The sequence below is a fragment of the Antennarius striatus genome, chromosome 6 (assembly GCF_040054535.1).
Source record: "Antennarius striatus isolate MH-2024 chromosome 6, ASM4005453v1, whole genome shotgun sequence".
Lineage (NCBI taxonomy): Eukaryota > Metazoa > Chordata > Actinopteri > Lophiiformes > Antennariidae > Antennarius > Antennarius striatus.
Window position 1 is genome coordinate 2,189,320 of NC_090781.1, and position 16,140 is coordinate 2,205,459.

A 16,140-nucleotide genomic window follows, 5' to 3' on the forward strand; every position below is an offset into this window, starting at 1 on the left:
CTGGTAAAGGGCTTGAGATACACGGTCTATATATAGTTGTCCGGCCCCTTGAGAGGACAATGACAGTGACACCTGGAAAGGGGTGATGGGGATGAGTCACCAAGGTTGTTGCCAAACCCCTTGGTCGCAGGGCACCAAGGGGGAGGGGGAGGGGTACTTCTAGTCTATGGATGTGCAGGGATTGTCTTGGGTGACATGCCTCTGTAACATTGCTTGGTGGTCAGGCACAGTGCTTCTGGATTAGCAGACGAGGGTGTTGGCACCTCTTGTCCAAAAGGGGGATAGGAGAGTGTGTTCCAACTTTCAGGGATCACACTCCTCAACCTACCAGGGAAAGTCTATTCCAGTGTACTGGAGAGGAGGATTAGACCTATAGTCAAACCTTGTATTTAGGAGGAACAATGCGGTTCTCATCCCGGTTGCGAAACACTGGACCAGCTCTACACTCTCCATCTAGTGGTCGAGAGTTTGTGGGAGTTTGTCCAATCAGTCCACATGTGTTTTGTGGATCTGGGGAAGGCATTCAACCATGTCCCTCATGGTATCTTGTGGCGAGTGCTCCAAGGATATGGGGTTTGGGGCCATTTTGCTGAGGGCGGACCGATCCCTATATGACCAAACTGTAGCTTGGTTCGCATTGCCGGCAGTAAGTCAGACCTGTTCCAGGTGCATGTTGAACTTCAGCAGGGCTGCCCTCTATCACCGGTTCTGTTCATAATCTTTATGGATAGAATTTCTACGCACAGCCAGGCTCTGGAGGGAGTCCGGTTTGGGGACCAAAGGATTTCATCTCTGCTTTGCTTTTTGCAGAAGATGTTGCAGAAATGATTGACCACATCAAGCCTGGACCTTCAATCCTGGATGGGGATGAGGATCAGCACCTCCAAATAGGAGATCATGGGTCTTGACTGGAAAAAGGTGGTCCACCTTCTCCAGGTCAGTAGGAGGTCCTCGCCCCAAGTGGAGATAAAGTATCTTGGATTCTTGTTCACAAGTAAGGGAAGGATGAAACGTGAGATTAACAGACTGATCGTTGCAACTTCTGGAGTGATGCAGTTGTTCCAAGGGTCTGTCGTGGTGAAGTAGAAGTTGAGTAGAAAGACCAAGGTCTTGATGTTACTACTCTGACCCATGGTGATCTTTGTTATAACTTAAAGAACAAGATCCCAGATAAAAGCAGCTGAAATGAGTTTCATCTGTAGAGTGGCTGGGTGCACTTTAGAGATAGGATTAGCTCAGTCACCAGGGAGGAGCTTGGAGTAGAGCCACTGCTTCTCTGCTTCGAACAGAGCCAGCTGGGGTGGCTCGGGCATCTGTTCCAGATGCCTCCCTGCGGAGGTGTTACAGGCATGTCCTACCAGGAGACCTCGGGGAAGACCTACATGCTGGTGGGACTATGTCTCTCGGTTAGACTGGGAATGCCCCTGGATCCCCCCTGCAGACCTAGAGGTCGTGTCTAGGGAGAGGGAAGTATGGGCATCCTCTGAGACGCGGTCCCCAGTAAGTGGTTGAACATGGATGGATGGATGGATCTGAGGCGTGTCATTTCTGTTGATCCAAACCTGTGTATTAGTCTTCTGTCTTACCGCCCCCGCCCCACCATAGAAAAACACAGTACCACAAAGACTTTGAATAATTTTATTTTTCCCCTAATAGATCTGTACAATCAACAAATTAAACTCATATGCCTAGTAAAAGATCTGTACATGTTAATGGTTCAAGTGCAGGAGCTCAACACCCGTTAAATAATCCAAAGATAACTTAGAACACTTCAAAATGAGTCCCACTGCGTGACATGGGTTCCAAAACAGAGGAGGTGGGCTGAAAAGAACGGACCAAAGAAACCCAAAAGAATGTTCCCTTTATATATTCATCTGGTGTTCTAGAAAAGTACAGTGGAATCTTATTTACAGAGAACAGAACCAGGTTAGAACATGTTTCTGGTGACGAATGGGACATGGCCCCATTAATCTGAAAGAAAAAGGGATGGATGGGGTGGGGGGGTCTATCAGACTGGACACACAGAATGGTTCATTTCATCTTTACCTTCATCCAGAGGGATGTTGGTTCATGACCCCAACACCAGGATGACTCTTCCTGAGACACAACCAAAGCTGCTTCTGCCTTTCTAGAATCAACAGCTCAGTGCTTAACTTTCCTATTTCTAGTTGGGACAAAGATCAAGTTCCCATGACGACCCTTTGGTCAGGTTATAGCTGCCATAACCCCTCACAGGAAGTGATTTTAGTTCCCACTGACATGATTACTGAAAAAACCTGAACTGCATCAAGATGCTGCAACTGAAAATGCGACCTAATGGAAATTTTGAGCTCTGAGTGGGTGAATGCTAGCCCACTGAGCTCCAAGTGGTCAGACGAGAAGGTGCTAGCGGTCCATGTACTGGTTAAGAGAGTTCAAACACATGAAGTCTGATTTGTAGAAACTAAACATAATTCAGGTTATGAAAAAGAGGATTTAAATGACATTTGTATGAAGCCTCAACCAAACAGCAAAGCTGACAATTCTGCTGCAGCAGGTTGGAGGCTTCACCAGTCCTAAAGAACGGTACACCAGACAAGATCACGTCAACCAATCAATGTAACCCTGTAGCTGTGAAATGAAGGGAGCTGGAGCCCAACAGGCTCCCAGGGGGTTGAACCCATGATTGATGCCTAGACATTCACTCTGTAGCACCTGAAGGAGCGTCCACTCTATGTGGTCTGGTTGTGGTCCAGGTTCTGGTGAGCCCAGAATGAAGGCAGCACAGACCGGTAAGGAGTCCAGTTCAGATGGTGTTCCCATCCAGCAGCTGCTTCATCATCACTGACGACCTCTTCATCATCACAGACCATTGCTTCATCATGTTTGACCTTTATGCTTTCTTGGGCTTGGCTTGAACACTTCAGGTCAGGGTTAGGTTCCAGGGTTCCTCACACTGTTTGACAGTCCAGAACCTTTTCTGACCTACATGGTTTTGAAGGGGAACCAGAGGGAGACCGTTGGGTCTTTAACATTATTCCCGTCTTGTAAAATGAAACTGATTTGATTTTTTAACCCTGTAACAACCCAGAGGGTTATCACTAGTGGGACTCCCTTCTAAAAGTGTTCTCCACTCCATCAGATGAATCAAAAAACATTCCATTTCAACCTAAATGTCACAGAACTCATCTGTTGATTAAAGTTCTTAGTACTTTATAGATGGTCATTTGTTTTGTATTTTGATAAAAACAACAGTGCAAACAGTCATGATGTCTTCAGGACGTCCGTCTTTCCAGATAAGAACTTTTGGGGGTTCGCCGTTGGACTGGGAAGACATGAGTTCAGATTCCAGAATTTTTTGTGGCTTTAGTGAACTTGAGCTCTCTGCTCTTCAAATGTCCTTTTAGGTGGACATTCCAATCCAGGATTTCTTAAAGCTGTATTTCCACCGGAGCAGGACCTTTCCTTCACGTCTGGTTTGGTCTTGTTAATCTGAGAGTTGTTTTGTTCCATGTCGAAGGTCAAGGCCCCTTAACTCCCCTCTAAAGAGAAGCTCTGGATGGAGACACCAGAGAAGTTGGGACCTCTACAGGGCTGACCAGTAAGGGGCGCTGTGGTCCCACCACAAACTACTTCCTGTCCTCCTTTCTGTCCTCCACTGATGATCTAGACGAGGAAAAGCTCAAACTAAAGTCCTAGAAAAGACCAGGTCCATGGTGTCATGAGCTTCTACAGCCTGATGGGGGCGTTCTTCCATATTACATGGTGATCCATTCAAAACAAAAGCTACGGTAGGATGAAAAAAAATATTGGTTGAACCTTTATTTAATCACAATATAGATTTTCTCTTAAAATGTACAAGTATCTTTTCCTTTCCTTGAAGTTCTTTTCGTACGACAGTTTGACGGACAGCTTTGGGTTGGCCGACGTCACGTGTGAAAACAATCACTTTCAGCAGTCTTCTTGGCTCCAGTGGTGTGTCTGATGTCTGTGGGCGAGAACCCAGGATGTTCTGGGTTCTACACCTGTGATGACAGGAGGAGTGGGTGGGGGGTCCGGGGGGGACAGAGGTCAGGATAGGTCAGCGTTCAAAATCCATCCACCCACAGAGCCACGCCTCTCTCTGCCAGGCTCCGGTTCACCGAAATGATCTGGAAGACGAGGAGACAGAGTCAGACGAGGAGACAGAGTCAGACGAGGAGACAGAGTCAGACGAGGAGACAGAGTCAGACGAGGAGACAGAGTCAGACGAGGAGACAGAGTCAGACGAGGAGACAGAGTCAGACGAGGAGACAGAGTCAGACGAGGAGACAGAGTCAGACGAGGAGACAGAGTCAGACGAGGAGACAGAGTCAGACGAGGAGACAGAGTCAGACGAGGAGACAGAGTCAGACGAGGAGACAGTCAGACGAGGAGACAGAGTCAGACGTGGAGACAGAGTCAGACGAGGAGACAGAGTCAGACGAGGAGACAGAGTCAGACGTGGAGACAGAGTCAGACGCGGTCCGACAAACAAATAAACAACAAACAAATCGGTTTATGTCTGTGGAAGGATCAGACGCTCATGCTCCAGGAGGTCAAACCCACAACCCTGATCGACGTCCCCACAAACCGGCGACACTTGTGACAAGACGTGAACACAATCCTCCTCAGGGACAGACTAGGGGTCATAAACACACACCATGGACCACGGAACGCTCACAGGTCACCACCCTGAGAGCCACGGCTTGAGAAGGTGATGACAGGTGGTCATAGGTTCAGACATCAAACCAGAGCCAGGTCCAGACTCCTCAGCAGTTGTCATGACGACAGAACAAGACCGTCAGGACGGGGTACTGACGTAAGCCCGGTGCTGTGAGTGTAGGACAGACAGTGGAGGGGGGGTGTGTGTGTGTCATGTGACGCGTACCTCGTCTCCAGCCATGTTCCACAGGTGGATCAGCGGGAGGCCTGTGCTGTTGTCGTAGTTGGAGACCTGCCGACAGACAGAAGCAGCACGTTGTGTTACTCGGGGCGATGGCGCCCGACGGCGGGCGTGGACACGACACCCACCTGTGCCAGCAGCGCCACTCCTCTGGTCAGCTCCTCCAGTGCCGACGTGGCCCCGGCTGAGAAGCGGTCCTCTCCTGGTGAACGGATCACACACACCGTCAGGTCAGCTGACTCCAGCCTGGCTCCACCCCCCCCCCCATCATGACCTGCGTGTGTTTCAAAAAACTGCTGTACCTGGAAGTGGAGCAACGTTGTCCAGCAGAACCTCCGCACCTTGAAATGGTAGAGTCACAAAGTCGGACCTGGAAGGGGAAACGGGTCCAGCGTCAATCAGTTGGTAATCAATAACACAATGAAAAGACGGATCAATACATCTGTCATTTACTGGTTCTCCTGTACACCCCCCCTCAGGGACGGACGGGGGAAAGGCCAAGAACGTAGAGCCTGACAGTCCAGACCCGTCCATCTGACATGAACCCGGTTCAGATCTGGGACGTGACGTGTTGGGAGTCCCAAACCACTAAGGGTTCAGATACAATAATCCCTCATTACTCACTGTTAATGCGTTCCAGGACCACGAGTGAAAAACAAAATTACACGATATAGCAACAAACTTAATTATGGTAATTTAAACATTTATTAGCCCCCCCATACTGATATTAAATCACCTTATTTCTGTATTACCTTTAAAACACTCTGTTGGACTGTTTAAAACACTTTTGTGTCTCACGGAATTCCAAGCCTCACGAAACGTAGCGCACTTCTGGATGTCGTCAGCCAATAGCACGCATGTACGGTATCAAGTGACTGCCTACCAAAAACCGTGCATCTTGAAGCACGAACAAGTGAGGGATTACTGTCTTCAGAACCCTGAATGTTGTAGACCTGTTTAGGCATTGAAACCTGGTTCCAGCTGGTCCAAACTCTCCAGCTTGGTTCCAGCTGGTCCAGACTTTCCAACCCATCCATCTGAGGTGACATCATCGTGGGTTTTACAGCTATTGAAGCATCAGCTTCACCTGATTCAAAGGTTCTGGAAGAGTTGGTAAAAATGGGTTGTAGTGGTTGGCAGGTGGTCGAGTGGACCCCGCCTCTTTGAGACGGCCCCGCCCATCTGTTTCTTGGATGAGGTGAGAAGTGAAACCTTATACAGATGTCCGCTGGCTGAAGATTCTAAAGGAGTCTAGAGAAGAACTTCCACCAACTCTGGTGTTCAGAACCACTTCAACCCATTTTTGATGCTGACTGGACTGGTTCTGGTGGTCTAAGCGATGGCAGTTGAGTTCCTTACCTGATCTGTCGTAGTGAGTCAATCTTGACCCGGTCATAGCCTCCGTAGTCCACGTACCGGATCTCCACCTCGCTGCTGTCCTTGTAGAAGCTGATGACCTGGGCCCTCCACCAGGCGCCGTCTAACGCCGGGGCGGCGCAGATCACACCCACTGGACCGGACCAGGACACACCCAACACATTCATGTTGAAAGGGCACAAAGAATTGTTTGTGTGTGTGTGTGGTTGTGTGGGCCTCACCTTCAGCGGGCGAGGGCAAGGCGGGGGTGCCCGGCTGGGAGTAGCAAAACACCATCTGCTGGTCTAGACTCCTCAGGGCGTGGTAGGTAGGGTGGGTGTGCTGCTGGACGAAGACGTGTCCCGCAGACACGATGTTCACCACGATCACCTCCACGGTCACGCCGCTGGGGAGCAGGAGCTGAAACGAGAGAGACGCCTTCAGAGACGCCGACTCTGTCCCCTTGTGTCAGGTCGTAGGACACAGCGCTCATCCTCACCCAAGAGGTCATGGGAAGTGACGGCAATGTGAGGGGGGGCGGTGGGGGTGCATAGAGATTGGTCAGGTCCAGATCCTTAAACTTCTTTCCGATCAGGGACAAGGCTTTGTCCACCTGCTGCTGAGCCCCTGAGGAGACAGACCACAAGTTGGGGGCAGCGACAGCCAGACACGCTCTAATCACGGCGGTCCAACCAGAGTCCTTCAGAGACCCGGCGCCTTGGAACTCACCCTCTATGTGGCAGATCTGGAACTCCTGAGTGTAAGGCAGTGTGGAGATGTAGATCTTGGCTCCAGAGCTCTGCTTCAGGAAGCTGACGTATCTCCCTTGCTTCCCTATTAGGCGTCCTACGAGATGCTGTGAAGGTCACAGAGGCAGAGGAGACGCTTTAGCTCAGAGGTCCCCAACCACCGGGTCGCGACCTGGTACCGGCCGCGGGACATAAGGTACTGGGCAGCACAGAACGTTTGAATTTCTCTTTTTTTATTATCAGTCTACAGATGTTTTATTTTGAAAAGTCACTTCTGTGCAGAATGAGGCACAGACAAACGCATGCGCCTGTGCCTCTTGACAGGTCACCAGTGGTTACCCTAAAAGTGAATCTCCCACAACCGCTCCAGTGTTCTGGATTAAAGTCAAGGCAGATTATCCTCAGATCGCCCAAAAAGTATCTTAAACCCTGCTTCCATTCCCAACCTCCTGTCTTTGTGAAGTGGGATTTTCTGCAGTGATCATAAAGAAAACCAAACTGCGGAGTAGACCGGACGTCCGGAACACACCTCAGGTGTCATTGTCTCAGTCACTTCTAGATGGGTCCTATTGGTTTCAGAGAAAGAAGCTCAGGGTTCCACTAATTCTCATTATTATCATCATTATTGATTTGTTCACCCTTCTCTATAGAAATGATCAGTAATTCTCTTACGGTGATACACTGATTGTAGGTCGCTGTATTTAAAAATAAACAGCCTCAGTCACTGGAATCCAGTTTGATACAGGTAGTCGTCGACTTACGACCGCAATTGGTCCCGACAGATCGGTCGTAATTCAACTTGGTCGTAAATCGACTCTTGAGCAAAAATCAAATCCAGCAGCGCTGGTTCTTGGCTGGGGGTCGTCCGGATTGTCAGCTGGGGCAGCGCGTGGGTTGGTGGGAGCGGGAGACGATCTTTTCATAATCATTGTGAGCTTTGTCTGAATTGTTTGTTTCTTTTTCTCCTCATAAATTTCAAGATATGGACGGAAAGCGTCGTTTGCCATCCGTTCAATCCTTGCAAAGCTTTCTATGTTTGGGTCCATTTCTTCAAAGTGTGCACGGAGTTTATTTAACAGGGAAAAGCCTTCTGACAAGCCTTTGGTGGTGAACATTTTTTCTGTTTCCTCCTCTTCTTTCTCTGCTTTGATGACCACCTCACTTTTGCAAACTTCCTGTTTTAATGTACTAATTTTTATATTGTATTTCACTTTGTTTATTGGTGTTTAGTGTTTTTGAGTGTTTAGTGTTTTTCAAGTTTCATCTAATGTAAAATTGCAAAATGTTTGAACGTGATTAAAGTGTTTTTGCAAAAAAAAATTCTCTTCTTTCTTCTTACAGCGCGATCATTCGTGAGTTCTCCAAGGAGAGGTTTTTTGCCAGTTTCACTATTTCCTCCCGAATCTGATCAAGTTCTTCGTCACTTTCAAATCCAGCAGAAGAGTTCACGTAACGCTTGACAGTTTTTCCATACGCCATTCATACATTTCTCCGTCACAGCCTCCCTGATCTCACAGTGTGACTGAACAGTGTGTGTGCGCCGTGGGGACTGAAGAGAGCGCGGGAGCCTCAGAGCGTGAGTACTGTGGCAGGAGGGAATGCCCGCGTTACCCGGACATTGCGGTCGTAAAGTTAATTGGTCGTAAGTTGCATAGGTCGTAAGTCGACGACTACCTGTACTATGATTGTTTCTTATTGAAAAGGATTTTTGTTCTATAATAAATAATTTTGTTTACAGAGATGTTGATTATTAATTTATGAATAAAAAGTTGTTTATTGTCTGTTGATGTCTGCATTTGACATCAGACCACTGGTGATTGATTATTGGACTACATCTGTCCTGGCATCATTCACGATTATCCAGCAGATGAAGGCTGGTCTGTGGAGCGACAAAGGTTGGGGACCACTAGTTTAACATCTCTGGAGGTCCTGGAGTGGACAGTTGTCCTCACTCACCTTTGGCACCTCGATCTCCCAGACGACCAGCTCTGAGCTGGAGGAGGCGGTGTGGTCGCTCTGGGTCTCCCCGGCGCCCATGGTACAGCCGCTGTCCACCGAGTCCATGCTGTTGACATCAGAGCCTGGAGAGACCAGCAGAGACATCACCAGCTACATTCACACCAACACGTCTGGGGAAGGTGTGGGGTCAGGGCCCTACCCTCACAAGTCTCAACAAACACAGAACCTGAAGACCAACGTCCACACAACGGACCAAACATGCCAGGAGGAGAAGGCATGACTTGAGTTTCCTTCACAAAACCACAAAATTATTTCCACATGCCGAGAAAAAACACGACAAGGTGAGGAAAACAAGAACAGTGGAACTCCTTGACTTGAAGTGCCGATGGACACAGCTTCTGTACATGCAGGTGTGCAAGGATCCAGGTCAGGGTCAAGGTCAGGATCAGTGTTAGGGGTCGGGTCAGGGTTGATCTCTACGTCAACTCGAGGCTAACAGAGCTTTAACGTCCTGCTTTGATGTCTTCACTACCCTCCACACTGGCAGACATGATCACATGATAACAATCAGAAAGTACAACAAAGGCAGTCACAGACTGCAACATCCTGCAACACCCCTGACCAACTTTCAAGGTAGGTCAGGGTACACTGAAAGTAGTAACCGACTAGTGCATAGCTTTGACCCTTCAGGGTAGGTCAAAGCTAGCTTTGACCATAGACAAAGCTAGTGCATAGGTAGATCAAAAAAGTAGCTTTGATCTATGGTCTTACTCACACAGGCCTTCTCCCTCGTTCGGATGGACGAACACACGAACACTGACACTCACAATCCATCACCACTTTGAAGTGGGATGTAATCAGTCAGTGGTCTGGAGCTGGACCTGAAGGCCCCTCCTGCCGGTGGTTCTGATGCTTCAGTGCAGGTCCATTCCAACAGTACGCCAACGACGGCTTCGTGTCCCACGTTCAGCAGCAAACTAACGGTTCATTCACGCTCAAACATTGAACCCGCAAAGCGAGCAGCCATCACCAGGAGGATCTGAGATCCAAGCCCGTCCCGTGATGGCAGCAGGGGGCAGACTGGGTGATGAACTCACAACAAATGTCTTTTTAAAGTCAGTGTTTGCCCCAGCTGTCACTACCCACAATTCCTTAGTGCAGGTCATCTCTGGCCTAATGGGACATCTTCTCAGGGATGAACAGTAGACACACTCATGGTGGACGACACACAGACAGCACACAAGCACCAGTATGGTCCAGAACCGCCAGGGTTCCGTCACATTCAGTCGTGTAGCAGCCAGAGCCTGGACTAGCCACAGGACTAGCCACAGGACTAGCCAAAGGACTAGCCACAGGACTAGCCACAGGATTGGTCACAGGGCTAGTCACAGGGTTAGTCACAGGGTTAGTCATAACACTAGACACAGCACTAGTAATAACGCTGGTCACAGGGCTAGTGACAGGGCTAGTCACAGTGGTAGTCACGGGACTAGTCACCCCTCTCTTCAAAGGGCTAATCAGGGCTAGTAATAGTGCTAGTCAAAATACTAGTGACAGGAATAGTCACAACGCTATTCACAGGGCTAGCCGGAGGGCTAGTCGCAAGGCTAGCCATAGCGCTAGTCACAGTTCTAGTACACGGGAGTCATCAGAACAGTGGCCGGCGGTCTCACCTCCTGATTGGTCCGTCTCCACGTCACATGTCCCCTGACCTCCGTTCCTCAGGCCCGTCCCGTTGTGCCTCTTGGCCTCACACCCCGGCCCCATTGAGTCCTCGTCCATGTCAGCTGGGGCCTCCGAGGAGGGCCCCCCCACCAGTGGGCGGGGCTGCGTGGCCTGCCTGGAATAGTCTGTGACCCGCGTCAGGCCCGTGTGGCTGTTCTGCAGGTCCTCACTGCTGACGCCGTCCTCCGAGTGGAGCGTGCTGCAGGCCGAGTCTTCAGCCAGCGTGGCCTCAGCGTCCCTCTCTACTTGGGGGGGAGCCGCCCCGGGTGCTGCTGGGAGTGACGCCGTCTGAGGAGCCGCCTCCGGTGCTGCTGGGAGTGACACCATCAGCTGGGGGCCTCTCTGTGCAGCAGGCACCTGACGAACTCCATGACTGTGGAGGGAGCACCCATTAGACACCCCCTGGTCTATGTCCTCTATGGACTCTGTGGACCCTCTGGACTGGCGGCCCACTTGGGGGAGACCCGCCAGGAGAGGGTGGGACTGTTTGATTGCGATGACGGACTCTTGTTGCCCACGACTGCAGCTGCTATCAGAGACCTGGCAGCTGGACACAGCGAGGACCTCCTGGGTGGCTGCTGAGATCACCTCGGTGATGAGTTCAGATGCGAGCCGCTCCAGGTCCAAGTCCTGGTCCTTGTCCTTCCCACCACTGTGGACCTGCACCTGCTCTGGGGTGGGGTCCTGGACTGTGGGCAGGGGTGTGGACGCCAGGGCTGACCTGCTGAGCGCGCTGCTCAGGATGTGTTGATGGAAGTCCTGTGCCGAAGGGGGTGACTCAAGAGAGCCCACCGAGCCGCTCGCCCTCTGACCTTTGTCTGGGGTGACGATGTCCATCTCGTCTGGCGGAGGAACGCTAGTGGACTGCTTGGACACCTCCCCTTCCGGCTCAGGCCTCTCTGCATCAGAAAGGGGCGTGGCCGCGAAGGGGGAGCAACTGACTGTGGCCGCCCTTCGAGGCGACGGGATCTCATCTGTCGTGGACGGAGCTTTAAGTCGCTCCTTGTCCAAGGCGGGAGATGAGTCTTTATCTGGTTCTTGACCTTCTGCTGAAACCTGCAGGGGGCCATCTCTGCTGGTTCCCGGTCCCGGTTTGGGGAGACACTCGTCTCTGTTTAGTGTCCCAGAGATGGCGTCTTCAGGGCATAGCTCCAGGGAAGGTGCAACTTCAGTGTCCTGGACCACTTGGAAAGAGTTCTCAGGTTCTGGTCTCTGACTACCGATCTTTGGAGACGTTTGAGGGGGGGCTTCTGTTTCGTTTCTGAGGGACACGCTGCTTTTCTCAAGCAGACCGTTGCTGCCATCGGTAGGATGTGTTCTAAGGCCTACGGCGGCTGGAGCCTGCTCTAGACTCTCATGGCGTAGGAGGCGCTCTTTCTTCCGTGAGATGTACCACCACCAGCCAATCAAGGCCAAGACTCCAGGCAGCGTGTAGGGCACCACGGAGCGGAACCTCAGGGGCATCTCTGTAGGGCGCTAGCAGCTACACCTGAAAGGTACAAAGACACAGGTTAGCATCACGTGAAGGACGTCTCACAGGAAGTGACATTCATAAAACGGAGCCTGAGCCTCGAAGCTAACGCTAATCCCAATCCCGACATTACCCCTCTTCCAAGCGGTAATGTATAGTGATTGTCGATGCGTGCGTTTGTTCGTTAGTCCGTCAACCAAATATCTTCGCAACTGTTGAAGATAGGAAGATGAAAAAAAAGCACATCACTCGGGGAGCAAAGGGGGTGAAAATGAGATGATGACCTTGACCTTGAGAAAACTAGGTCAAGGTCAAATTTCAACTTTTGTACACTCAAGAACCGGATAAGATAGAAAGACGAGGGAGAAGGCCAGTGTGTAAGACCATAGATCAAAGCTAAAGCTTTGATCAATGACAGTAGGTCAGAGCACTAGAATTGATCTTTGACCTATGCAAGTAGGTCAGGCTAAAATTTTGAATTCAGGGGTGTCACGGGATGTTGCAGTCTGTGACTGCTTTGTTATTTCTGTGTCCAGTGACGTGTCGGTGTGTAACTAACACCTCTGCAGGGCTAGAGTCACACCTGGTGTCATGAGCACGTCCACAAGCTCCACCCATTCAGGTTTACTCCCCATTAGCATTGACTTTTCTGTGGGACACCCACAAGCTACCAGTCGCTGGCTACAAACAGTGACTCAGCAGTTTCCTTTTGAGGCTAAGCTCAACTGTTCAGATCAAGAAACTCTCAGTATCTCTAGACCAGTGGATCTTAACTCCCTGATGGATCAGGCAGATTCCTAGACGACCATACAAAGAAGAACGAGTAGTTCAGGAAACAGGAGACCATGGTGGTCCACACCCTAACCCCACTGACAGTGTTTGGACTCAAATATCTAAGAGAAGGTGTGAGCGTGACATCAAAGCCTTCATCACACCTGACACGCACAAGTTTACAATATCAAATCCATCCATCCATTTTCTACCGCGGTGAGCTGGAGCCTATCCACGCTGGCTTTGAGTGTGGGGCGGGGGAAACGCCAGGTGCGACACCAGCCCTCCTGGAGGTACTGCATTACCAGGTGGATGTGTGGAGTGGACGGAGCGAGTCCCCATCCCATCTCCCTGTTCCAAACATCAATATATGGTCTCGGGTAGGGGACATCAGGTATTAAACTGACAAGGACAGATACAGTCATCCCTCGTGCATCAACACGCGCAACGCCACCTCATCGTGGATGTTTAGTAGTCACATGATCCCATACCCGCATTCTATTGGCTGACATCCGGAAGTGTGTTATGTTCCGTGAGTCTCGGACTTCCGTGAAACACAAAAGTGTTTTAAACAGTCTATCAGAGTGTTTTAAAGGTCATACAGACAGGAGGGGGTTTAATATCAGTAGGGGGGGGGCAGAAACGTTTAAATAATCGTATATAAGACAGCTTGTCTCAGTACGCGGAATTTGTTATTAGCATATGGTTCCTGTAACACTTAACTGAGTGAGGAGGGATCACTGTACCACACAACAGGCCGAGAAAATCAAATCAATGCATCAATACCAAATCAATAAATTGGTATCAGATCGATCCATCAGAATTGTGGGTAACTGCAAGTTTGTGTGGGTTAACCAACCCAGTTGTGAGTGGGAAGCGGCCCCCAGGTCACCTTGACTACGCCCTGAGTCCACGCCCACTGCAGTGGAGCCGTTTCACACCTGACCTCCAGGTGACCTCTGAGGCGTGTCCACTCACCCCCCCCCCCAGGAATCAAACCCACAGCTTCAGTCCAAGGCGGGACACAAACAGTTTCCAGTAAGAGCTAGCAGGACTTGTTGTTCACGGACCACGTGGTTCACATGACAGCGGCAGGCGGCCAATAGCAGCGCAGGAGCCGGACAGCTGCGTGTTCACCAGCGAACACACACACACACACACACAATCACACACACAATCACACACACACAATCACACACACACACACACACACACACACACACACACACACACACACACACAGTTAGCTCAGTTAGCTATATTTAGCTCCAGAGGAACTCCAGGGCTCGAGCTGTGGCCGCTCGTGACAGTGACGTCAGGCAGCACACGTCATGACCGTGGACGTGAGAACCACCCAGACCTCCGAGCACCGGGACCCGTTCCCACGGAACCGCGTGACGTCCTTCAGGTCGCGTGGGGTCCCGACACGCGCGCTGGAGCTGGAAACGTCCCACCAGAGCGCGTGTCTGGAAGCCACGGCTTGTCGCGCGTGTCGGGGTCAACGCTAAAGGGCACGGCGTACCGGAAGTAAGCGTGACACCTGGACCGGGACTCTATCGGAAGTCTCCTGTGATCCGTCCCGGGGGGGCTGGTGGGGGGGCTGGTGGGGGGGGCTGGTGGGGGGGGGGGGGGGGCTGGTGGGGGGGGCTGGTGGGGGGGGCTGGAGGCCGCGGACGGGCCGTGACGACACGTCGCGCGTGACGCCCCGCTGGAGCTGCCGTGAGGTTAGAGGACGTCTCACGCGCCTCCGGTCTCACGCGGGCCTCAGCGCTAGCTTTCGGTGCTAACCTGCTAGCAGCCGGCGGCTCGCGCCAGGCCGGACGCGTCCGACATCTGACGGGACCGCCGCTCGGCTCCGTCGCACACGCGCCACCACACACCGCGGAGGAGGGGGCGCGAGAGTCGAGCCCGTGCCCCAGCAGCAGCGCTAGCCGCGGAGTTCAATGACACGGATTACCGCCCACCGGCCGGGACACGCGACGCGCTGCACGGCGCGCGACAAACGTCCCCGCGTGCGTCCCCGCGTGCATCTGCGCGTGTCGCGCACCTGCGTGCGGGACGCCAACTTACTGCCCCCTGCGTGGGCTCGGCTGTCGGCTGTCGGCTCCCGTCCGCATTAGCAGCTAACCCGCCCGTGACGCGTCGGCGTTTCGTTACTCACGGGTTCTGGTCCCGGTTCCGCCACGCGGGGACGTTTCGTGTAACACCGGATTATCACGCGGGTTCCGTGGAAGTGTCTTTCCTTCCCACGTGTTGACCGAGTCGCACCAGGCTAAAAAAAAACACTGAATATACAGAAGGACAAATCTCGCGAGACTCAGACGGTCTTCTCGTCCGAAGTCTCACGGTGACGTGGACGGGCGCCGCCTGGCGGTGGGCGGGGGAACAGCGTGGACGTCACGGTCAGTGTGTGTGTGTGTGTGTGTGTCTACTATGGTGAAGGACGTCCCGTTATCACGTGACCTCTGAAACGGTTTAGAAAACCTGACGTGCAAATTAAAGTCAAATCGGTGTGAAGATTTTATGATTGATTGATTGAGCTGATCGATCACTTCCTCACCTGTGCTGAGTCATGGTTCGGTAGGAGGGCGTGTCCAGTTACGATCTGATCAGCTTCGAGTTTGGAACCCTAATAAAGCAGGAGAGGAATTGTTTTCACTCTGATCAACAGTAACGAAGTGGAAGGGGCGGATCGATCAGATTGATCAGGAAGTGATCAGTCACAGCTCTCTGATTGAAATGGATTTACGGGACTTCCAGGGTGTGGTTATTTAAATTTTAGTGTGTCCTGATTTCACAGACCAAGGTGTTGCAATACACACACACACACACACACACACACACACAGAATAATGTCAGAGACTACCAGGGCTTTAAACCAGAATTTTTTTGCCTATCCGTTCTTTCAGAACAGAAACAGAATAATAACTTCACCAGTTTTCCGTTCCACCCTTAAACTGACTTTCCTGAACCGGTTAGAACAAAAAAATTTTATTTCTCGACCCAGTTTATAACATTCCTTGTAAATATAAATAGGTAGGTAGCTTTAGGACTTTTAAATTGGCAATTGAAGCACTTAGTTTACCTATACATCCCTACAGTTAACAGAACAACAGCACTGGACCCAGTTAAGGAACAGAGGATGGAGAATCAGAGGGAGACGGAGAAGCTGTGACGGTTGACGATGCAACAAAGGTTCAAAGTAT

At 51.1% G+C, this 16,140-nt stretch overlaps 1 protein-coding gene and 1 non-coding gene across 2 annotated transcripts; both read right to left on the minus strand.

The window, feature by feature from the left end:
- Positions 1-1,624: 1,624 nt before the first annotated feature.
- Positions 1,625-15,225, minus strand: akap1b (A kinase (PRKA) anchor protein 1b). Its single transcript, XM_068317828.1, has 11 exons — positions 15,096-15,225; positions 10,641-12,181; positions 8,965-9,089; positions 6,989-7,115; positions 6,759-6,886; positions 6,502-6,679; positions 6,263-6,413; positions 5,206-5,273; positions 5,032-5,105; positions 4,889-4,954; positions 1,625-4,130 (listed from the first exon to the last, which is right to left on the minus strand). The coding sequence occupies exons 2-11, from the start codon at positions 12,154-12,156 to the stop codon at positions 4,068-4,070; spliced, it is 2,496 nt and encodes an 831-aa protein (XP_068173929.1). The 5' UTR covers positions 12,157-12,181; positions 15,096-15,225; the 3' UTR covers positions 1,625-4,067.
- Positions 13,206-13,402, minus strand: LOC137597875 (U2 spliceosomal RNA). Its single transcript, XR_011036215.1, has one exon. It is a non-coding gene; the product is annotated as a U2 spliceosomal RNA (small nuclear RNA).
- Positions 15,226-16,140: the final 915 nt, after the last annotated feature.

Bases quoted from the DNA above. Each gene is read 5' to 3' on its own strand.
- akap1b (XM_068317828.1), bottom strand. From the start codon at position 12,156: ATGCCCCTGAGGTTCCGCTCCGTGGTGCCCTACACGCTGCCTGGAGTC. The intron at 6,680-6,758 runs GTGAGGATGAGC...CTCTCGTTTCAG, and splicing joins CACTTCCCATGACCTCTTGG to CTCCTGCTCCCCAGCGGCGT. The intron at 4,131-4,888 runs GTACGCGTCACA...CTCGTCTTCCAG, and splicing joins GGAACATGGCTGGAGACGAG to ATCATTTCGGTGAACCGGAG.